The 24,155-nt window shown below is 51.0% G+C and overlaps 2 protein-coding genes across 2 annotated transcripts in view; both read left to right on the top strand.

Moving 5' to 3' along the window:
* The window catches only part of MED26 (mediator complex subunit 26), a 39,346-nt gene extending 31,525 nt beyond the window's left edge, over positions 1–7,821 (top strand). The window contains exons 2-3 of the mRNA XM_059062722.2: positions 4,399–4,473; positions 5,089–7,821. Of these exons, the coding sequence (XP_058918705.1) occupies positions 4,399–4,473; positions 5,089–6,741 (1,728 nt within the window). The 3' untranslated portion in view covers positions 6,742–7,821. The remainder of the gene's footprint in view (positions 1–4,398; positions 4,474–5,088) is intronic.
* Positions 7,822–10,097: 2,276 nt separating this feature from the next.
* Positions 10,098–24,155, top strand: part of SLC35E1 (solute carrier family 35 member E1) — a 16,703-nt gene continuing 2,645 nt past the window's right edge. The window contains exons 1-6 of the mRNA XM_059062724.2: positions 10,098–10,575; positions 10,992–11,062; positions 13,234–13,371; positions 14,418–14,543; positions 23,129–23,374; positions 23,850–24,155. The exon at positions 23,850–24,155 is cut by the window's right edge and continues 2,645 nt beyond it. Coding sequence (XP_058918707.1) covers positions 10,152–10,575; positions 10,992–11,062; positions 13,234–13,371; positions 14,418–14,543; positions 23,129–23,374; positions 23,850–24,080 — 1,236 coding nt within the window. The 5' untranslated portion in view covers positions 10,098–10,151 and the 3' untranslated portion in view covers positions 24,081–24,155. The remainder of the gene's footprint in view (positions 10,576–10,991; positions 11,063–13,233; positions 13,372–14,417; positions 14,544–23,128; positions 23,375–23,849) is intronic.

Below are 24,155 nucleotides of genomic sequence, written 5' to 3'. Positions count from 1 at the left end.
GGGCCTGCCCTGGCTTACTGCCCTTGAGTCTCACCAGTGCTTGGACTTGGGGAGTACAGGGTTTCCTCTTTGCCACCAGGGCTGCACAGGTCCAGCTTAATTAGTGAGAGATTGGGGATTTGGGGTAGAGCAGGAGCCCTTGATGCCTGGAGAAAAGGGAGCAGTGAGCAAGGGACCTTGCAGACTCCAAAGAAGTCTCAGTTCCTTGTTTCACATCAGGGCTGGAAATCCCCCACAGGCTGGTAATTACTCAGGGCCTGGGCCTATCCCCTGAATTACCACGAGGAGGAGGCTGGTCAGTGGTGGGTCTGTCCCCCCTGTGCCGTCCCCACCTCTGCACATGGATCCACGTTCAGACCACTGAACCAGTTCACAGAACAACTTTCAGACATGTGATGTGGGAATGGTGGCATCCTGCACTGTGTAGTCCACACTTCTACCCAGGCTGCTTCTGAGGGCTGCTGTCCTGCCTTGGTCCAGTCTCCTGTGCGTGTCCAGCGCCCCTTCCTTCCTCCCGTGAGTCGAGCAGCAAACGTTATGGTTTAGGCTGGCTGGAGTAGTGACTTAGCAAATGATGAGGGGCTCACCAGAAGGTAGGTCTTGCTGCTTCCCCGCCTGCCCTTGGTTCTCACGTGGTGGGAGTCTGCATAAGAACCCTGGGAACTGGGTCAGTGGTGAGGAGCGTCCCCTCCCCACCTCCCAGCGTGTGCCCCTGGGCATCCCTGAGGTGTGAGTGAGGAGAGCTTGAGGACAGTCCTTTCTCTCCCCTCCCTGAGCTGGCCTGGAAGAGGCCAGTTTAGGGGGTGTCCCTGTGTTCCATGTGGAGACACCGGCTGCTTCACCTTCTTTCTGCCTGGGATGGATGTTCATTCACTTTCCTGTCTGACCGTGGATACCTGATTGTCCCTCATGAATCTCCAGTCTAGGATCTGCAAGCACTCGGCGCAGTAGTGACGGAGTCAGTTCCACCAGTGGTCACCAGCTGACTGTGTGTTCACCTGGGCCACACCCGGGGCTGCCCACTGACTTCCTGCCCTGCCTTTGCTCCACTCTGAGTGCCTCCCCCGCTGCCTGGCCCACCTCGCCTGCTCCCTGCCCTTCCAGAGTAGCCCTCCCCGCTCCTGACACCTCCCTCTGCAGCGCCAGCCCTGAGCACATTTAGTCATCTGTGTGCACAGGGGCAGACATCACCACCCTGAGAGGGTATTTGCTTGCAATAAAGAGGCCAGTCAAATAATGAAAGTAAGTGGGCTGGGACGGTGAGCAGTTTACACGGGAAGTCAGCATTAGTAGAAAGGAGGTGACATTTGGCTTCACTGATTATTGAGGAAATTCACATTAATCTGTATCTGTTGAAGGATCCCTAATGAGAAGATGAGGCTGCAGGTATTCAGACATCCCTCGTGTGTGAATTCTGCCCTTTTTCGGAAAGCTGTTTGGCAAATAGTTTTTTTTTTTTTTTTTGGTGGTACGCGGGCCTCTCACTGCCGTGGCCTCTCCCGTTGCGGAGCGCAGGCTCCGGACGCACAGGCTCAGCGGCCATGGCTCACGGGCCCAGCCGCTCCGCGGCACGTGGGATCCTCCCGGACCGGGTCACGAACCCATATCCCCTGCATCGGCAGGCGGATTCTCAACCACTGCGCCACCAGGGAAGCCCTGGCAAATAGTTTTGAGAGGTGGTTTTTTTATTCATTTTGGTTTGACTTCATTCCCTGAGAATGAATCCCAAGGGAGATATCCAAAGGACAGAAGGGCCACAGATGTGCCAGGCTATTCCTGACAGCAAGAGCGTGTGAGTGACCCTTGGGCACTATGACCTGTAGAGCTGCCCCAGAGCCCTCTTTGAGAGCAGTGCCTGGGAGTAGCTCAGAGGCTTCCTCCCCACACAGTAATGGCATGGTCTCTGCTGTGATCTTGAGTGAGTGTATTTTCAGACAGACAGTTGCCAGGAAGGATCTAGCAACAGGGTGGCCTGTTGGGGTAGTGGGAGCAGTTGAGCTCCCACAGTGGCTGAAGTTAATGGAAGGCAGGTTTTGTAGCCAGCTTACTTCCCCTGGGTCTCTTCTTCCTCCTGGCCTCCTGACTCATGCCACTGTCTTTGCTCTGGATCCCTCTCCCCTCTCCAGGGCTTTGATGCCATTTCACCATCTCCTGAGGTGTTGGGGCTTCTCCTGTCCACCCTGGGAGGCCCTGCTCAGATGCTGCCCTCACCACAGCTACCCCTGGCCTGCCTTGTACCTGACACCCATCTCCCTGCCCCACGGGTCCTGTGCTGGACTTTCTATAGGCCTGGAGCCTGGATGGGAGCCTCCCCTTGGCTATATCTGAGCCTTGGCATCCCTGCTATGCACAGGGTCCTCTCATCGAGGGTGGGAGGCAAGGGCCACAGGCTGCCGGGGTGTCACTGTCGGCTGTGTCTGAGGCCGGAGGCCCAACCTGGCACTGCATAGACCCCAGGACTCCTGCCTGTTTGGTGTGGTGAGGGCAGGGCTGGGTCCACTTCCTGGTCCCAAGGGCCTGACTGCCTCCAGAATGCCAGGTGATGCTCCCCACACAGTGCTCAGTGCCCTTGCCATCATGGCCAGAGTAGGGCCGGGCCGGAGCCAGAGGGATGAGCCCTCAGGGGTCCTGAACTTCCACACAGCAGGGGCAGAAAGAAGAAGGCAGAGGACGTAGCACTTTCCACAGGGCTGAGAGCCTGAGAGCCTCCTCAAAGCCGAAAGCCTCTCTGCACACCCGCCCGAGTGCAGGAGCTGCTCAGCTGTGACAGTGGGGCCCACAAGCCTTATCGCATCCCTGCCCCTGTGCAGCTTCCAGGAGGGTCTCCAGCTGTGTGAGGTCTACAGTGCCAGCTTGCTGCCAGCCCCCAGGGTTGCTCAGGTGTTCTGCCTCCCCCCTCCTGTCTGGCAGGAGGACAGTGTCTGCCCAAGGACGAGGACACTCTGTGCCGCTGGGCTCGTTCTGCAGGGACTGCTGGTTTAGAAGTGTGTGGGGACCCAGGGCTCTAAATATACCAGAGTGAGGTCACTGGAGTGGAGACAGGCCATGTGGCAAGCCCAAGACCCTGTCAGGGCCAGAATCCCAGGGCTGGGGACAGGGAGAGGGGGGCCTCGTCCCTGTGGGACCAGCCTCCTCACTGCCCAGTTCGTCAGTATTTTTTCTTGGATATTAGTGCTTTGGGGCGCCTAAGAAATCTTTGTCTACCCCAAGGTTGCAAAGATATTCTCCTGTTTATTCTAGAAGCCTTAGAGTTTTTGCTTTCACATTTAGGTTTGGGATTCATTTTGAGTTAATTTTTGAGTATACTGTGATGCTTGGTGTAATTGGAATCAACAATATGTATTTTCTGTGACTTTTCATCCTTTGTGGTTTGAACTTCACCTTGTTAATGCACTGAAGCTGCACTGTGCACATTTCTAGTGCTTTTGAATTTCTCAGTCTGTTCCTTCAACACCTGGGAGACATTGGTGTCGTTATAACATATGACCACATGACCCACACCTTTCGGTGCCATCCCCATTCATTAAATGTGATGGTAATAATCATACTTTCCCCTTGAGGTTGTGATAATTCAACAAAGTAGTGCTATGTGGAAACAGACCTTGGTAGAACAGGGCCTGGCTCGTAGCAAGTATTGTGTGAAGGATAGAATTGCTTGGTCATGAGACATGCACAGGTTTGATTTGACTAGACACAGCCCCGTCACTCCCCAGATTTGGCTGCACCCCAGAACTACCTGGTATTGTCAGACCCCATTTCCACCAGTCAGGTGTGTATGCAGTGTAGCAGGCACTGGTGGGTTCGGTCTGCATCTGCTGATGACTAAGAGAGTTGAGCACTGCTGCACAATCTCCTGTTTTGTCCAGTTCCTATTCGTGTTTCCTGGCCCAAGTTCTCTGTATGCTCCAGATGGATCCTCGGGGCCCTGTGGCATTGGTCTTCTCCCATTTTGACTTTTGCTCTCCTTGTGGTGTCTTTAGATGAACTCTGAAGATCTCGTTAATTTAACTAAATTGATTAGATTATTATGTATGGCTCTTTTCAACTTGGTGCACTTTGATAAATCCTTCAACCAGATGGCAGATTTGAGTGCATCTCCCATATGAAGAGCAAATCTTGTTTCATAAACACAGTAAATCTCAGTTGTGTGACAGCCACTTGGACAGGTGGTCGTGTCCATAGACAGGCTCATGGTAAACTGGTCACCATGCACTAGAGGAGGCAGACCGGAGGGTGCACGCTGGGTGCCATGCTGGCCCCTGGGAGCAGGTAGGAGGCTGCACGAGGTGGGGGCTTTGGTGATGCTGGCTCCACTGGCTCTTGGGAAAGGAAGCATTCTGGAGCAGACTGGCACGGGGAGAAGTGCCTGGGGTCTGACCAGTAGCTCTTGTTTTGCAGATCCGGAACATGGTGGCGGTGCAGGAAGTCATCTCCAGCCTGGAGAAATACCCCATTACCAAAGAGGCACTGGAGGTGAGCATTTCTGGCCTGAACACTAGGGAGGGCAGTGAAGGCTGGGCCTGGGCTGCCCCAACCCTGGTCTTTCCTGGCTTCTTGGAGCCTCAGAGACTTTGCTCATTGGCCCAGCAGGGCCTTAAGAGGAGTGAGGGGGGCATGCCCTCCTGGCCTGCACTGTGCCAGCCCACAGCACATGCTCCAAGAGTACCGTCTTCCCACAGGCACTGCAGGAAATGGGTGGCTTTAGTCTGGGGCCCCTTTCTCTGCAGGAGGCCCTGCACACTCTGGGGTGCATGCCCAGCAGAGGTTCCAGTGAGTGACGCTTGTTCAGGGCCCTCTGTTTGCTGTTGCCTTTGCCACAACGTGCTCCCCCAGGATGCTTTGCAGTAGCCTTAAATGGTCCACAGCCTCCAGGAATTGGGAGCCTGTGAGATGATGCTTCTGAGAATGCCGTCTCTGGGACCATAAGGTCTGAGGACTTGGGAGCTGAGAATTTAAATGTCACAGGGGACCCAAAATCCTCATAGGTATTTCAGAGACATGGGGCCCTTCCCCCCATTTCTATCTCAGCTCCCTTTTCATGGGGTGTCCCTGTCCTAAAAGTGTGTCATCATCTCTCTCTGGCTGTAGGAAACCCGACTTGGGAAGCTCATCAACGACGTCCGCAAGAAGACGAAGAACGAGGAGCTCGCCAAGCGGGCCAAGAAGCTGCTGCGGAGCTGGCAGAAGCTCATCGAGCCCGTGCACCAGAATGAGGCTGCACTAAGGGGGCTGGCGGGTGCCCCCGGCTCGGCCAATGGGGGCGCACATAACTGCCGGCCGGAGGCAGGGGCGGCTGGCCCGCCCAAGAGCATCCATGACCTGAAGAACCGCAATGACATCCAGAGGCTGCCTGGGCAGCGGCTGGACAGGCTGGGCAGCCGCAAGCGCCGGGGGGACCAGCGTGACCTTGGTCACCCTGGGCCACCTCCCAAGGTCTCCAAAGTAAGCCACGACTCCCTGGTAGCCAACTCGTCCCCCCTCCCCACCAATGGGATCAGTGGGAGCCCTGAGAGCTTCCCCGGCCCCCTGGACGGCAGCGGGCACGTGGGCCCCGAGGACGGCCGCCTGGAGCACAGCGAGAATGACAAGCACAGTGGCAAGATTCCCATCAATGCCGTGAGGCCACACACCAGCTCCCCAGGCCTGGGCAAGCCCCCCGGGCCCTGCTTGCAGACGAAGGCTGCGGTGCTGCAGCAGCTGGACAGGGTGGACGAGACTCCAGGTCCCCCCCACCCCAAGGGGCCGCCTCGCTGCTCTTTCAGTCCCCGGAACTCACGGCACGAGGGCTCCTTTGCCCGGCAGCGGAGCCCATACACATACAAGGGCTCCGTGCCCAGTCCCTCACCTCGGCTCCAGTCACTCGATGCCACACAGGTGCCGTCACCGCTTCCGCTGGCCCAGCCGTCCACGCCCCCCGTGCGGAGGCTTGAGCTGCTGCCCAGCGCAGAGAGCCCGGTGCGCTGGCTGGAGCAGCCTGAGGGCCACCAGCGGCTCGTGGGGTCGGGCTGCAAGGCAGGGCTGCCACCGGCCGAGCCCCTCCTGCCCCGGGCAGGCTTCTCCCCGGACTCCTCCAAGGCAGACAGCGATGCTGCCTCCTCTGGTGGCTCGGACAGCAAAAAGAAGAAGAGGTACCGGCCTCGTGACTACACGGTTAACTTGGACGGGCAGGTGGCCGAGGCAGGTGTCAAGCCTGTCCGGTTAAAAGAGCGGAAGCTCACCTTTGACCCCATGACGAGACAGATCAAACCTCTGACCCAGAAAGAGCCAGTGCGGGCCGACAGCCCTGTGCACACGGAGCAGCCGAGGACAGAGCTGGACAAGCCCGAGGCCAAGGCCAGCCTCCAGAGCCCTTTTGAACAGACGAACTGGAAGGAGCTGTCGCGCAACGAGATCATCCAGTCCTACCTTAGCCGGCAGAGCAGCCTGCTCTCGTCATCAGGCGCACAGACCCCGGGCGCTCACCACTTCATGTCCGAGTACCTGAAGCAGGAGGAGAGCACTCGGCGTGGGGCCCGGAAGCCGCACGTGCTGGTGCCTCACGGCCCACCCACGGACCTCCCAGGGCTAAGCCGTGAGGTCACGCGGGACGATCTGGACAGGATCCAGGCCCATCAGTGGCCGGGGGTGAACGGGTGTCAGGACACACAGGGTAACTGGTATGACTGGACGCAGTGCATATCGCTCGACCCGCACGGCGATGACGGGCGGTTGAACATTCTGCCTTATGTCTGCTTGGACTGACTGGCCTGTCGGGCTCTAAGTGCATTCCCACCTTGCAGTCAGCCATAGAGGGCGGGCACCAGGGCCCAGCCGCCTCCAGTGGTTGGGAATCCGGAGTGGGGTGGGGGGGGGGGAGGGGGGGTGGTCCGGCCTGGGGTGGGAGGGAGAGGGAGCGAGAGTCTCTAGGTCTCTCTGTGCTCTTCCCTCAAAATTCTCCTTCTTTTGTGAAATGCTGCTACCAGTTTACTAACAAAATTGCAAAGGAAGGACCACATGGAAGGAAGGCCAGCAAAGTGAGTTCAGAACTCTATAGCAAACCAGCTATAAAAAGCGTTAGCCCCCCACCCCAGAAGAGGTGCAGACGCTTCCCAGCCTCCGGTGAGCTGGGACCTCAGTTGCAGGCAGGCACAGAAAACCTGTGGAAGAGGTTACCTTTAACACAGCAACAGAAGCACGCATCTCATCTCTGCATTTTCTGTTTTTTAACATGGCCCTGAGTGTTTGAGGCAGTGGGCAACGCTGTGGCCTCTGTTTGCACCCCACCTGGCCAGCTTTTCCATCATGGTGCCAGAAGCTTCTCAGCTGTAGCGAGCTGCTGGCATCAGGCAGGCCAGCTTGCCAGCCAGTTTGACCAATGCTCCCTGGGCGTCCACACATTTGTATCTGGTTTCAGTTACAACCCAGTTTTTAAAGAAATGCTGCAAAAATTTAAGTTTCTAGAGTTTATTTTACCCCCCTCTTCCATCTGACCATCAGACGAATAACGTTCCTTGTTCCTCCCTCTTCATTTTCCCCTTCCTGCACATATCTAGAAAAGTTCAACTTTCTAGAGTCCCCTCCCCAGAAAACAAAAGTAACCGTGGGTGCTACTGGTGTGTAAGCCGTACTGTTGGGTGAGAAGAGACCTGTCTGTACGCTGGAAACACTCATAACCATTCCTTTAGATTCGTTTGCCTTATGGTTATTTGTCATAAACGCGATTTGCAAAAACAAGGAGCCTTAGTGAATGTACAGTACCTAGACTTCTGTGTTCTCAGGACGCAGAAGGGAGCAACTTTGCTATTTGGTCCAGTAAGTGGACACCTTGTGATATAAATGTGGAAATAAAAAAAAAAAAAAAAAAAAACATTTGCACAAACCAGTCTGAGAACTGTTTTTAATTTGGTCCTTTACAGCCATATCAGCCCTTTCTGGATTCTGGATTAGCCAAGACCTGGATCCCATATCCACGGTTCAGGCCCCACAGCTAGCCAGACCGTGGGGAGGTAGGCAGGGCAAAGTCACCAAGTCAGCCTATTAGCCTTCTGCATGGAGACTGACCTCCACCTTGCCTTTCATTCACTCAGGGCCACGATGCCTCTCCCATCTCTAGAGTTACCTGCTAGCTTGGGGTGACAGAACAAGGGGCCACATCTGTCTCCATCCAGACCTCATCTTCCCCAGAAAGAAGCACTCCCAAGCCGGCTCCACGACCCAGGTGTCACTGACCTTGTCTTACCCCCTAAAATATTTGTAGTTCTTAAATGGCATGGCTCCAAGCTGTGTTTGGCAGCCTAGCCCTTGGCCCTAGCCAGGCTGCCAGCTCCCCATGCAGGCCTGGGGCTGTCTTACTATCTGGCTGGGGCTGACTTTTTAAAAAATAACTTTTCTTCCTTGACTATAAAGTGATAATCTTTTAATTCTTCCCCCTTGTCTCTGAAACCATATGCTTCGGCTTTCTAGTTTTTTTCACTCTGGAATAGGTCTTGTCCATATCTACTTAATTTCACAGGTAAGGAAGCAGCTACCCCTTTAGAGGGCCAGCCCCACAGAGCAAACCAAGGGGTCCAGGAACATTCAGTCAACCCAGAACCACAGTTTCAGAGCCAGTGGGGAATTTTGACATAGCCGTGGTGCAGGACACACCCACTCCTAGAAAAAGCAGGTGAAGTAACTTTAAGGGCAGTGTGAGGTTGAACTCTGCCCCTGCCATCTACCATCTGTATGGATCTGGGCTAATCACTTTACTCCTATGCACCTGTCCCCATATGGGAGATGCAAGTGCAACCCCAGAGTTGTGAGGACTAAATTAAATCATCAAACTTTAGGGGGGAAAAAAGGAAAGCATGTCAGCAGGACCATTTGTGCTGTGGAGTAACTAGTTTCCCAAGTCCACTGTGCCTGTTTTCTCATTTTGTAATATGGCCAGCTGACATGTGGGTATCCTGAGGGTGACATTATTCTTGTGACAAAGTCACAGGCACAGCTGGAAGCTATTAGGGTGCAGGTTGGCAACCCATCAGCCTGTCCTTCGAGGGGGGTCACTGTTCCCCCACCCCCTGCAGGGACCACCTGTCCTGTGTCTGAGTATTTGGTAAGCCCTAGGGTACAGATATTGCCTGCCTTTGAGAACACAAGGTTAAGCTAAGACCTGCCACCAACAATTGGGGGATCAAGTTGAGCTGTCACTTTTTAATTTGCCAAGTGAGGACACGGTAGAAGGAAATTTTAACACTCCGTATCCCCCCCAAAAGTTGGAAGTACGTGATTTTTCGAACAACGTCCTTTAGTATAAGATCATCTTGATGAAAACACCGTTTTGTTTTCCTCCGTTGCGGCTTGGGGCTGCTCTATCCCAGCCGGTCCTTGGGCGTCAGCAGTCGGGACCAGCACCACGCCTCTCCCTCCTGCAGATCCCTAGAGACAGGTGCCCGAGGAGGCTGCCATTACCACGGCTCCCAAATTGGCCAGAAGACCTAAGCCACGTCGCTTCCCTTCTCTGGGCTTCGGTCCGTCAGTCGGTGAAATGAAGATGGTAATAACCATCTTCGTTTCACCGCACAGCGCACATAGAGTTCCCAGAACGTGCTCCGGGGCGCTCTGAGGTTGGCCCCTCTGTTGGAGTCCAGCCACAGGAGTTCGTTTCCGGTTTGCAGAAAGAATTTAGCCCAAGGAGAGGTTTCTACAATTCGGTTTCTCTCCCCGAAAGGTCTGGTCTTTTACCTTCGTTGTCCGCCGCCGGCCATCAGGAATCTGGAGGGCGCCGATGCAGCCCGGACATCGAGGTTTGACCCACGAACTCGATCGCCCGCTCACAGACACGGACGTGGCGGAGCCTAACGCTCCCGCCCGCCCCTCCTGCTTGTGCTCCGGGCCCCCGTTCCCGGTCCCCCGGGCCAGCCCACCGCTCAAAGAGCTCTTGTGGCTTCACAGTCCCCGTTTCTTCCTTCCGCTTCCGGGAAAGGCCCCTCCCTCCCCCGGGTGGGCTTCCGGGGGGGAGGGGCCTGCGCTCGCTACGTGGTGGCGGGCGCGTCTGCCGGCGCGTGTCAGTGACGCAAGAGGTGGCGGCCAATGGGGAGCGGCGTTCGCTGGCGCTCCCGCTCCCGTCCGGCCCCGCCCCCGCCCGGCGTCTGGCCGTCGGACGGGCGGGAAGGGGCGGCCGCTCGGTGAGGATGGCGGTGGCGGCGGCGGTGGGAGTGGGCGCTGGCGCCGGGGGCCCAGGAGCAGCGGGTGGCAGCGGCGGGGCGCGCGAGGGCGCGCGGGTGGCGGCGCTGTGCCTGCTGTGGTACGCGCTGAGCGCGGGCGGCAATGTGGTCAACAAGGTGATCCTGAGCGCCTTCCCGTTCCCCGTGACCGTGTCGCTGTGCCACATCCTGGCGTTGTGCGCGGGGCTCCCGCCTCTGCTCCGCGCCTGGCGCGTGCCCCCGGCGCCGCCAGTCTCGGGCCCTGGGCCCGGTCCGCATCAGTCGCCGGGCCCACTCCTGCCGCCGCGCTTCTACCCGCGCTACGTGCTGCCGCTCGCCTTCGGCAAGTACTTCGCGTCAGTGTCCGCGCACGTCAGCATCTGGAAGGTGCCCGTGTCCTACGCGCACACCGGTGGGTGCCAAGGCTGGCCTAGGGGGCGGAGGCCGGGGCACGCCGCCTGGGGCTTCGGCTCTTGGGTAGGAGCGCGCCGGCCGGGGTGCAGTCGATGGTCAGGAATGCCGGGCTGAGAAGTCACCTAATATCCGGAAGGCGCTGGAGGCCGCCAAAAGCTTTTAGCAAGAGAGGGACACGCACAGGGGTCTCGGGGAGGGAAGGGGCTGAGAAGAATGCTGGGAGCTGAGCAGCGGATGCTGCTGGGAGCGGATCAGAACTGTTGGGTTAGGGGGAAGGCCCACAGAAATAGAAGAGCTGAAGCAGGTTGAGGGGCTGCCAAGCCTTCCCGCCCCTCCAGTGGAGCTGGGACAGAGTCCCAGGGTGGGTTCTGGGACTAGAACAGCTCCCTGAACGCCCCTTGCCTCTCTTTGCAGTCAAGGCCACCATGCCCATCTGGGTGGTCCTCCTGTCCCGGATCATCATGAAGGAGAAACAGAGCACCAAGGTAACCCAGGAGGGCTCTGGGCCAGTGGGGGCCCCAAGGGCTTTCCGGCTGTTGCCCAGCTGGTGACGTGGTCCAGGTTCCTGGCCTGCACGCTGCCTGGCTTCCTGTCAAATGAGGAAGTCAGCTTAGAGACCTCTGGTGGCTCTTTTGCTGCTAATGTTCTGGAATCACCCTGGGGGCAGTGGTGTGTGGGGTGTGTGTTCCTGAGTTGTCTCTGTTGTGTGATCTCAGGATGCTGCAATCCATCTCAGGTGCAGCGTTCCTCCCTGTTTTGATTACCTACCTGGAGTTGCTGGTAGACAACTTGGATAACTTGGTCCCATCCTGACCAGAAACCCCATGCCCCTCCAGTGGGGTCAGGGTTGGAACATCCTTGGAACATCTGACTCCTTGCTGGATCGGAACTCTGACAGAGTTTCACATCTTTGCAAGAGATAGAGGTCAGGTTGGGACTTCTGGGGTCAGAAGTGAAATGCTAGTCAGAGGAGTCCGATTTTGGCAAAACCCAGCAAAGTCTTCGAAATAAAAACAGCCAGGAATGTCTGGGAATGGAAGTGAAAACAACACGCAGAACCCAGGGCTGCATAGGGAAGATGCTCCGGGCACAATTCAGGGTCTGTTCAAGATGCCAGGCCAGGGTATTTCCTGGCTTGGAGGGAGAGAAACTGTGGCGTTAGCCAGAGACAGCCTTTCCCTGTGTCCTTAAGTGGAAGTGGGACTCCTGTTGTCCCAGCTGGAATCCATTTCATGCTGGACAGAGCTCCTCTTTCCTATGTGGTCGGTTTCTGGCATCCTGTATTTTATGTAACTTAGAACAGCGGTGGCCTGGATCAGCTTATAGAAATGGGGCCACCCCTGGCTGATGTTTTCTTTCAGCCAGTCTTTTCCCCTGCAAGATCTGGGTGCGCTCTGCAGCCCACCCGCAGGGTGACGTCAGGTGTGACTTGTCTCCCCAGGTCGGAGTTGCCTGAGAGGTGTGCGGCTGCATCTCTCCATATCACATTGGGTTTATCAGGTTTCCTGTTGTAAGGGACATTGTACCCGGCTTGGGCGGGGAGCCAGAACCTTACACAGAGAGGAAAGACAGGGGAATGGCTTAGGCAAGAGACTAAGGATAATGATAGAGTAAGTGTGGCCCCACCCTGTTCAGAAAAGCTGGGTAATCATTCCTGATCTCAGGGGAAGAAATGGGACTTCAAAAGGGAGAGCCCGAGGGCCGCAGCCAGTAGTGGGGGGAGCAGGAATTCTGGAATTCAGAGGCCTCCCTCGGCCCTGTGTGTGGGCGTTGGCAGGGTGGGGAGCCTCACCACCCCCTCCTAAAGTCTCCCAAGTGCTTTAATAAGAGTATCCTTTGTAGGAGAAGGATGAGCCAGGAGTAAGAAGAGCTAAGTGTGGGGGGTGGATCCCATTTTAGCCACCAGAGCTCCAGGGCCATTCCTTGCCCTAGGCCCTGGAAAGCTTGAGCCTTCTGGAAGGCCCCCTATCATGGCACTCGCTACTCGTTCTTTCGGCCAGCAGTTACTGGGTTGCCTGCCGTGTACTGGGCACCAGGATAGAGCAGTGAACAAGGAGCTGCCCTAAGCAAGTGCAGGGACTCAGACAATATAAAGGGCGCTTATAGGGGATGGGGAGCGCTATTCCCTGGAACACACAGCAGAGGAAACTGACAGCGTCTGGGGGAGGTGGGTCAGGGAAAGTTCTTTTGTTTGTGAACCGACACCTGAAGGGAAAGGAGGCCTCCAGCTGGAGAAGGTGTCGGGGGAGTGCCCCTACCAGGGATAACTGCATGTTGGAAGAGCCCAAAATAAGAGGGACCCAGCCAGCCTCTCAGACAATTGAAGTTTCAGACCCTGGTGTGTTGGTGGCGGCAGCTGGATAGATCCTATTGGGACCAGCCCTGGTTTGTGGCTCTTAATGGGGGTGATGGTATAGAGGGTGGGGCCACCCACAGTGATACAGCCCTGCCCTCAGGTACTCCGAGAACCATCTGCATCCCACCCCTCCCAGCACCCCTTAGAGCACCACTGTTGTGGCTAACACCATTGTTCAGAGGGGTAGGCGGTGTCCTTTTGGGGAGGGAAGAGACAGCAGCTGAGGTTTACCTCTGGTCATCTGTGGTGGGTGGCCCAGCTCAACCCTGGCCCATCACCCCTCCTGCCCTCCTCTCACAGGTGTACCTGTCACTCATCCCCATCATCAGCGGCGTCCTGCTGGCCACTGTCACGGAGTTGTCCTTCGACATGTGGGGGCTTGTCAGTGCCCTTGCTGCCACACTGTGCTTCTCGCTTCAGAATATTTTCTCCAAAAAGGTATTTGGGTGCCATCCAGGGTGCACCTGATGTTGCAGGGGTGTGCGGGTGGCATCTAAAAAAAAGTGGCCGAGTAGGGATTTCTTTGGTGTTGCAACAAAACAAATCCTGTTGACCTTCTGCTGGTTTTCTATTTGTTTGGTTTTTAAATAGCTTTTTTGTTTTTTTATTATAAAGTTCGCCTACATTCAATGTGAAAAAATGGAGAAAAGCCCAATGAAAAGAAATCAGAAAACTTACTGAGCACCTACTGTGTGCCAGGCACCATAGTAGGTGCTGGAGACAAAGAATCAAGAGAGACCTGCCCCCTGCCGCAGGGTTTCCTCTTTACTGAGGAAAGTCGCAGTGCTGTCCCCTAAGGAGAACTACTATTAATGCTAGAGTTTTTTCCTGTACAGTTTTTAGAGTTATAATATTATACGTACTTTTCAAATTCTGCTTCGTTCATTTATTATTGCAATACTGCATGCTCCCATATCATTGAAAGTTATTGCTCCTAACTCTAGTAATAATCACATCTTTTCAGGTATCACAAGTAACGCAGTCAGTTTCCCTGCTGCAGATGCAGATTATTTCCAGCTATTCACTATAAATAATATTGTAATGAACGTCTTTTTGCATAACATTTTTCTGACTCTCAGATTATTTCCTTTTGGTAGGTTTACAGTTCTTGGGTCAGAGAGTATGAGATGTTTATGGCTCTTGATATACTTTGCCTGGTTGTTTTCTGGAACTATATGCCAATTTAGACATTAACCAGTGTCATTTCAGAGTGCCTGTTTTACTGTAGCTTCACCAGCATTGAGTGTTGGTGTTTTCTGTTTTTGTTTTGTTTTCTTTTCTTTTCTCGGTCCTTCATGTACAAAACATCGTGCTTGTTTTGGACATGGGCTGAGTGTCTCGTCATAGGTGCACTTTCAGGTTTGGCAGTCAAGGTCAGATGTCAGGGTTAATGTACAGTCACCATGTTTGGAGCCTGGGTAAGCAGAGCCCCCCCTTGCCCCTTATAGCTTCGATCACCCTTTAAAGAGGTTTTCTCCCTTCAGGTATTAAGAGATTCAAGGATCCACCATCTCCGGCTGCTGAACATCTTGGGCTGCCATGCCGTCTTTTTTATGATCCCCACGTGGGTCCTGGTGGACCTCTCGGCTTTCCTAGTCAGCAGCGACCTGGTGAGTTGGCCTGTGTCAAGAACATGCCCTTTTCATAACTGGTTCCAAAGCAGGCGCTTTGTCAGGGAGTTACGCCTCTGTGTTGACTTTGGGGCATCTGAGGCCTCTGACAGCCAGCCCTTTTAGCCCTCAGCTCTTTGATGACTCACACCGCTTGCAGTCGGGTAAGAAGGCTGCCTGTGCATTTCCTTCTCTGTCGTGCTAGATCCCAGCTGCTGATAGCTGCTGCATTTGTGCCAGTGCATTCAAGGAAGAAAAAAATGCCAGCACAGGCAACTTTCCCATCCTAACAATCTGGTTCAGATCTCACTTTGCCTTTTGGAAACTGTGCTTGCACTGCTTGAGTCCTTTCTTGGTGTCACCTCTGTACTTCCATTGGCACCAGATGTATCCATAGCTCTCTGAGCACAGGAAAGAGCATCTTCCCACCACGTACAGGACCAGCCTCCAGAGAATGTGCTAGAAACTAATGCAGGTGACAGTGATAAGAAGGAGGTTCTTCCAGGCCCGAGTTAGATGGAGTCAGTGTTTATTAGGGCTTAATGAGGTCTGACTGGATTCTTGACATTGGTCTTTAATCCCTACCACCACCTATGGACACAGTGGAGGTTATCTCTGGTTTCCAGGTGAGGCAACTGTGGCTCTGTGTTCTAACTTCCCTTACATGTCGATTAGCTATAATGTTTCTGTGAAGAACTTTCCATCATCAACCGGAACTAGTTTGTTACCTGGAAGTACAGTGCATGAAAAGCAGTTTACTGCTTCTCTTTCCTTCTAGTTACCAGTTTTCAGAGTAAAGAAAACCAGGGAGTGTTAACCAGGGAGTTGAGGGTTTCTTTTGGGTGAAGGAGGGTTCTTTGATTTATTTACTTTTCAGTATCATTGTGAACTTGTGTTTCTCAGTTGTACCTTTAATTTTTTAAATATTCAGAGTATCTTGTCTGGGCTGATGGAGTCCTTCTTATGGGCTCCCTGCCCTTCCGAGAGTGCGTATCAGACTTGGGTAACTTCTGGCCCCACAGGATGTCCTTCCTCATCTTGTGCGCCTCCCGTCCCAGACCTGCAATCAGCCACTCCTTCAGGGAACCGGGTTGCTTTTAGCAGAGAGAGAGAGTCGTGTTTAGAGATACCATCTCAGTACTGCGTGTGCTCACTGCTGTTGGGTTGTCATTGTTTTTAAGACTTGGCAGTAAAAAACTAGGAAAGACGTATTTGGTGGCAGAGGGGAGAGTTTATCCTGATTCATTCTAATTCCAATTTAACATTGCATGATTTATTACTGCTTTGATTTTGTGCATGTGTGTCTTTTCTGGTACATTTGGTTTCTCACAACATTTCTTATTTGCAGTATACTACAGAAACTGTTCATACATGATTCTACTGTACACACATATAACTGCTTCAGAGTGAGAATCCCTACCAGACAACTGCAGGTAGCTACAGAGAAACAGTAAAGGTTTCTTTGCAGCTCTGTTTGTCCTTAAAACGGGTTTCGTTCAGATGTACAACTGGAATACTGTGTTCTAAGGGCACTTAAAATAACTGTTTTCACAATGTGCCTCTGTCACCAACTTCTTGTGCATTTGGGTTCCTTCCATTTGTTTTCAACTTCTAAGCAATTTTTTTTCCCTCACTGAATATATCAAACCTTTGTATTTCCAAACCCAAATGATATGACAGGGTTTATTCAAAGAAGTCTAACTTCAGTCCCTGTTGCCTCCCCACTGCCAACCCCCATAAGTAGCCATTTTTATAATCTTGGTTTACCCTCTCAGTGTTTCTCTTCACAGACATAAGCAAATTTCTATATACAGTCAGCCCTCCGTATCCATGGGTTTCAAGTCCCCATATTCAACCGAGGATCAAAATTCTCATCTGAGGTTGGTTGAATCTGCAGATGTGAAACCCACAGATATGGAGGGCCGACTATAAATTGTACTATGCCATTTTATGTGAGAGACTTTGAGCATCCTCAGATTGGAGGCTCCTGGAACCAATGCCCCACAGATACTGAGGGCCAAGTGTGTTCATACCTCCCTCCTCCTTACACAAAAAGTGGCTTTTTAGATACTTAGAAAAGTGTGCCTTGCTCTTTTCACTCAATGACATGTCCTGAAGATCACTCCATACTGACCTGTTAGGTCTTTTTTGTTCCTTTTATTGGCTGCATAGTATTGTCTATAGGTTTGGCATCAGTTCTGTTACGCTGTCCTGTTGCAACTCATTGGGGTCTGTGTGTATACACTCAAACAGGTATACGTACACTTTACTCTGCTCTCTCTTTTTTATTTTTTTGTCTGCTCTCTTTGCTTTGCTTTTCTCTTGTATTTTGGACATTTTTCGGTTTTCTTCTAGTTTTTCTCATTGAGGCCATCTATTTTTTACCTTGAATGGGCCCTTGTGCATTTTAACAGCAGCCCTAGGAGCATGCAGTAGTCCACAGTGCTGCCGCCTGAAGGGCGGGATTCCTGTCGGGGCTCCTCCTCGCTGCCCTGTGTCTCCCACAGCAGCCAGGTGAGTTAGCTCTGTTCCAGTGTGGCGCTGCATAGTAGGAGGAAGGAGGCTCAGGTCGGAGAATATCAGCTGGGGCCTGCTACTCGCCATCTTACCAAGAAGCAAAGGCTACAGCGGGTGGTTCCCAGACACGCCCAGCCCTGATGCCAACAGTTGAGCTGAAGCCAGGCACAGATCACCAGACTTGGGAGCAGGAAGCCTAGTTTTAAAGTTTGGACAGGATGTGTGAAACAGGTATTTGAAACCTGGAAAGTAAATGGGAGTAGGCAGGCCGGTAGAGAAAACCAGATTGCAAAGTACCACTGAGCCATCTGTGAGTTTGCCTTTCTTTTGCCTCCTGTGTCTCCAGCCTGGACTCAAGGCAGCCGGAAATGCAGAAGTGGGCCCTGGGGGAGAACAGAGTCAAAAGCCCTCTATGCTGGCTTGCAGACGGGGAAGGGAGATTCCTGATGTTCAGAGAGAGCAGAGGAAATCCCCCATTTTCTCTGTTTCCTTTGTTCTCTCGCATCCCAGGCCCCCAGCAATCCCATGGTAGTGGCGGCAGCACGTCCCACGGGCACCTGAGATGCTGAGGGGGGCAGCCTCCCTCTGCAGTCACAGGATGGGATTAGCCCCATTGCATTTTTTCCCTCCCTTCGTCCTCCCACTGCTTGGCCCCGGAAAGGAGGTGCAGTTGTGGGAAAGACACAGCAGAATGGGTAATTAATTCCAACTTTCTGACTGGAGGACTGAAAGAGGGAGCCCTCAGAAACCATAAAGTACCAAGGAGACATGGAGAGGAGGAACCCAGAGAAAGTGACCTCATAAAACATGAAATCCTGGGCCCACTCCTGAGCTGCACACATGGGAATCTGATCCTAGCAGCATACAAAGACAGGATAGACTACTACCTAGGACCAAGAGTGACCACTGGGTAGAGCGCACTCAGGACAGAGCTGTGTACCACTGAAAAGGCTTTGAAAACAGAACTGACATTGGAACCACAACTCACAGGAGGCTGCTCAAGCTTGTAGCCTGAACCCAGCTGAGTCTGCTAAAACAAATATCAACATTCCCCACAGGACTTAAATAAGACCTACAGTCTTATAGTATTCTAACTGTCCAGGATATAACTCAAAATTACTTGGCATATGAAGAACCAGGAAAATTTCAAGTCTTGTGGGAAAAGATAATCAACAGATGCCAACACTGGGATGACCCAGATGTTGTAATTATTGGACAAAGACTTTAAAGCAATGATATATAATCATGCTCCAAGAATGCTCTTGAAACAAATGGGAAGAACAGAAGATAAATAGAACCAAATGGAAGTTTCAGAATGGAAAAAACAGCTTAAAAACTCACTGGATGGGCTAAGCAGAATGGAGGTGACAGAGGAAAGTCCATAACTTGAAGATAAATCAATAGAAATTATCCAGTTTAAACCACAGAGAGAAAAAGATGAAAAGACAAAGAAAAAAATCTTTGAAAACAGCCAGAGAAAAATGATGCAGTATTTATAGAGCAGCGATTTGGATGACTGCGGGTTTCTCATCAGAAACAATGAAAACCAAAAGTAGAATAACATTTTTTTTAAAGTACTGACACGAAGGAACTATCAACAGATAATTCTATATCCAGCAAATATAGAATCTTCAAAATCAACAGAACTATAGAAAATCAGCAAGAATAAAGAACTGAATACCACAGTCAACCAACTGGATGTCTCACTGACATTTACAGAATACACTACCCAACAACAGCAGAATAGGCATTCTTTCAAGTGTACATGTGGAACATTCACCAAGATCATATTCTTTGTTACAAAACAAACCTTAACAAAATGATTGGAAACATGCAAAGTATATTCTCTGATCATAATGAAATCGGAAGTAAGTAACAGAAAGGTAATGAGAAAATCTCCAAACACTTGGAAATTAATCAGCACATTTCTAAATAACCCCTGGGCCAAAGAGGAAGTCTCAAGGGAGAAAAAGAATTTTTTTCAACTGAAGCAAAACTGACCAAAAACAAAAGAGAGAGAGAAGACACTACAAATGTCAGGAATGAAAGAGGGAATAGCACTGCAGAACTCACAGGCCTTAAAACCATAAGAATACTACTGACAGCTCTACACACATAAATTCAACAACAGATGAAATAGACCAGTTCCTCATAAACCACAAACTATCAAAACGCACCCACTCAAGATGAAAAAGATAACCTGAGTCTTATAGCTATTAAAGAAATTGAATTCATAGTTTAAAACCTTCTAAAAAGAAGTCATCTGACCCAGATGGTTTTACTGGTAATTTCTACCAAACACTTAAGGAAAAATAAACACCAGTTCTATACAATCTCCTCCAAAAAAACAGAAAAGGAAAGAACACTTTTGGCTCATAACAAAACCAAGAAAAAGACCAAAATCCCTCATGAACATGGAGGCAAAAGTCCTTAACAAAGTATTAGAACAAATCAAATGCAGTGATATATAAAAAGCATGCTGCACTATGAAAAAGTGGGATTTAAATCAAGAATGCAAGGCTAATTCAATACTTGAAAATCAGTCAGTGTAATCTACTATAATAGTTTAACAAAAATCATTTATTCATACCAACTGATGCAGAAAAGGCATTTGACAAAGTCCAACATCCAGTCATGAGTTGTAAAAAGTCAACAAACTAGAAATAGAAGGAAACTACCTCAACTTGATCAAGGGCATATATAGTTAACATCATAATGATAAAAGATTGAAGGCTTTTCCCCCTAAATTCAGGAATAAGGTAAAGATGTTTACTTTCAACATGCATATTCCACATCACACTTGACATCATAGCCAGGGCAATAAGACAAGAAAAAGAATAAAGAAATACAGATTTGAAAGGACGAAATAAAAATCTCTCTACCCAAAAAATCTTATTCTTTAGTATTAATTCAACTATAAATCACTACTTAAATTTTAACTTTAATTTTCCTCCTTGTCAAAGGTGTAAATGAAAAAAAAGTTGACACACTAATCTATCTGTGCGTGTGTGTATACATGGAGATAGATGTATACCTATATATATTAAAATTTTTTTAATATAGAAAAGCTGATTGGAAAATTTACATACATTGACTGGCAAGAGAACTGGAATAGCCAAATAAGTTTGAGAGAGAAGAATAAAGTTGGAGGAATCACATTACATAATTTTAAGACTTAGTATAAAGGTATGGATATTGGTGGAGAGAGACATCGATCAGTGAAGCAGAATAGACAGTTTGAACTTATACTCACAAATACGGGTAACTGATCTTTGATGAAGGTTCAAAGGCAATTCAGTGGAGAAAGGATAGTTTCTTTAACAAATGGTGTTGGAACAATTGGACATCCATTGGCAAAAACTGAGCCTTGACTTCAACCTCACACATTATACAAAATTTAATTCATAATATATTCTAGACCTAAATTTAAGAGCAAAAATGATAACCTTTAGAAGAAAACAGAAGAAAAATCTTCATGACTTGTGATTAGTTCTTAGACATTACACCAAAAGCAAAGCCCATAAAGAAAAAAATTGGTAAATGGGGGCTTCATCAAAATTAAAAACTTTTGCTTTCTAATACACTATTAAGTGAAAGAAAGACAAGCTACAGACTGGGAAAAAATATTTGCCAATGAGATACTGACAGAGGACTCGTGTTCAGGATATATAAAGAACTCTAAAAATTCAATAGTAGGAAAACAGCTTGCTTAAAAATGGGCAAAAGACTTGAACTTCACCATTGTGATTGTACAGATGGCATGTGAAATATGTTCAACATCATTAGTCATTAGGGAAAAGCAAATTAAAACCAAGATGAGATGCTACTTCGTATCCAGTACGATGGCTACAATAAAATGTACTGGCAGTACCATGTTTGTCAAGGCTGGGCCACAACTGGAATTCTCATATATCATTGGAGCAAGTGCAAAATCATGCAGCCACTCTGGAAAACATTTGGGAGTTTCTTCTGAAGTTAAACATACACTGACCATATGTCCCAGCAGTCTCACTCCTGGGTATTTACTCTACAGAAATGAAACTCACATTCACACAGAAGCCTGTAGATGAATGTTTATAGCAACTCTATTCGTGATCACAGAGTATTGGAAACAACCCAAATGTCATTCAACGGGTGAATGGTTATGGTAACTTCAGTATGTTTGTACAGCAGAACATTTCTCAGCAATCTCAACTGTCATCCCTTACAACAACTTGACAGGGTGGGGTGGGGGTGGGGGTCAGAGGCATTATGCTGAATGAAAGAAACCTGTCTGAGAAGGTTCCATGCTGTATCATTCCATTTATAGGACAGTCTCCAAAAGATGAACCTATCATGAAGAACATATCAGTGGTTGCCTAGGTTGGGGGAGGGGGTATGCACAGAGAAGCCCTGGGGAGTGTTATGGGGTGATGGAGCTGTTCTGAATCCTGATTGCAGTGTTGGCTACATGAATCAATATGTGTGAAAACACATGGAACTATCCACCAGGAGGAAGAAACACTTGACTTTATTGTTATGTCAGTTCTTTTAAAAAGCTGGATTGGCTGGGTTCCTTTCCTGGTAGATATCTTTGCAAGCTGGCTGCCTTGTAAAAATAGCTTGGAAGTCCATATGGGTCACCTCAGGGAAGAATTGCTGGGAGAACAGGCCAGCTCACCCTGAAGGCGTGCTGGTGGGCTCACATGCCTTACAGAGGCTATTATCCCAACTAGGGCAACGTTCTGAGCAGGTCACCTACTCAGATCTCCCTCACCTTTAAGAGGACTACGTGATCGTTCCCTATCAGAGGGTGGTAGAGATAGAATCAGGCCGCTGCCCTAAGATTGCTGCAGCTCCCATCCTGGCAGGGCCACTAGACACCACTGTCCTGGGGGGACCCAGCTGCATCCTCCTTTGTCAAAGGCCAGAGCAGCCTGAGAATCGGCCTGGGATCAGCCCAGGCTCTTTGAGGAGTTCTGTGGTCCCGATGTCTGCTAGTTGTGGTTTTCTGACTTCTGGGCCCCCTTCATTAGGGTGGCTTCCTTCTGGTGAGGATCAAATGGTAACTAAAGTTTTGACGATAGCATCACTTCCTGTTTGTTTGGCTTGGGATTGTTTTAAAGCACTTTCAAAGCTATGATTGCATTTGATCCTCATAGCAGCAGCGTTGGGTGGACTTATCAGGGGTCAATCTTCCCCATTTCATAGATGAAGAAAACAGAGAGGTCGAGCAGCTTGCCCGGGGGTTCCCAGCGATGGGGCAGACCCAGAGCCTCTGACTCCCAGCCTTGGCGGCGGTGGGGGGGGGGGTCTTCACACACCCAGAGGCTGCCTTCCCAGGACCTCCCCATTTTATACAGTGCATCATGTCTGCTATAGTTTAAATGTTTGTCACCCCGCCACCAAATTCGTATGTTGAAACCTAAGCCCCAAACATGATGGTGTTAGGAGGTGGGGACTTTTGCAGGTGATTAGGTCATGAGGGTGGAGCCATCATGAATAGGATTCATACCCTTATAAAAGAGACCCCAGAGAGCTCCCTTGCCACTTCTGCCATATGAGGACCCAGTGAGAAGGTGCCACCCTGAACCAGGAAAAGGGCTCTCACCAGATGCGGAATCTACTGGTGCCTTGATCTTGAACTTCCAGCCTCCAGAACTGTGAGAAATAAACATCTGTTGTTTGTAAGCACCCCCAGCCTGTGGTATTTTGTCTTAGCAGCCCAAACAGACTGAGGTGATATCCAGAAAGCAGACCTCACTCTGCTAACCCAGAGCCCTGGCCCTCACTGTACAGGGACAAGGGAAGGCTTTGGTTTGTGTCATACTCTGCACCTCTTGGGTAGCTGATGTCCCCCCCGAACCTCCACTTCCTCAGCAGGAAAGGGTGGTGATTATTATTATTGTTGCTCCATGCAGAGTGTCGGGAAGGTCAGAGGTTGTATAGATAAAGCACCTGGTATCACACGATGACCCACCTGGGTCTGTTCCCCAGCGAATGTGTGACCCTGATAAGCCACTGTGTCACCACCCCCGCCAGGGCAAGCATGTGACCACAGTGCTGTTCTCGCTCCCCTGTCTCTGTAGACCTCTGTGTCCCAGTGGCCTTGGACGCTTCTGCTCCTGGCTGTCAGCGGCTTCTGTAACTTTGCCCAGAACGTCATTGCCTTCAGCATCCTCAACCTCATCAGCCCTCTGAGCTACTCGGTCGCCAACGCCACCAAGAGAATCATGGTCATCACGGTGTCCCTGATCATGCTGCGAAACCCAGTCACCAGCACCAACGTCCTGGGCATGATGACAGCCATCCTGGGAGTCTTTCTGTACAACAAGGTGAGTCTGGGGTGGGGGGAGGCTGTCCCCCCGGACGCCCAGGGAGTCTACCAAGAGTTGGTCGGGGCGGGGAATGGAAAGGGCCTCACCAGGAACTAAGAGGCCCGGGTTCCAGCTGCCAGCTTTGCCACTGACTGGTTTATGGTCTAGGCTCAGCCCCCTCTGCCCGGGGCTTCCTTTTCCTGTGTAGATGACCCCAGGCTCATGCCTCACTCCAGTGTGGCTCTCGGATCTACTGAGGCTTTATTGGGAATTCCACTCCCTCCTTGCGAAGATTGTTCCGATGTAAGGCTGTGGGATGGCTGACAGGTAGGGCCGGTCCAATAACAGTTCACTGGCCATGCCCAGCCCCGCTAGGGGTGACACTTGTGTTGGCCTTGAAGGCTGCTTGGCCATGAATCTCGAGCTCCCCTCTGTCCTCTGTGCGTGTCCCGGACAAGGAGCCAATGGTCTCCCTGCTCTCTTGACCTCACAGACCAAGTATGACGCGAATCAGCAAGCCCGGAAGCACCTCCTCCCCATCACAACGGGGGACCTGAGCAGTAAGGAGCATCATCGGAGCACCCTGGAGAAGCCCCACAACGGCATTCTCTTCCCCCCGCACGGGGACTATCAGTACGGCCGCACCAGCATCTTGACAGATCACTTCCAGTACAGCCGGCAGAGCTACCCAAACTCGTACACTTTGAACCGTTACGACGTGTAGAGTCTAGCGACCAGGGCAGGGCATTCTGCCAGTCCTCCCTCTTACCCCCCAGCAGTACCAGAAACTTCTGACAAC

This window comes from Kogia breviceps, chromosome 4 (genome assembly GCF_026419965.1).
Source record: "Kogia breviceps isolate mKogBre1 chromosome 4, mKogBre1 haplotype 1, whole genome shotgun sequence".
In the NCBI taxonomy this organism is placed as follows: domain Eukaryota; kingdom Metazoa; phylum Chordata; class Mammalia; order Artiodactyla; family Physeteridae; genus Kogia; species Kogia breviceps.
This window is presented reverse-complemented; position numbering and strand designations above follow the sequence as displayed.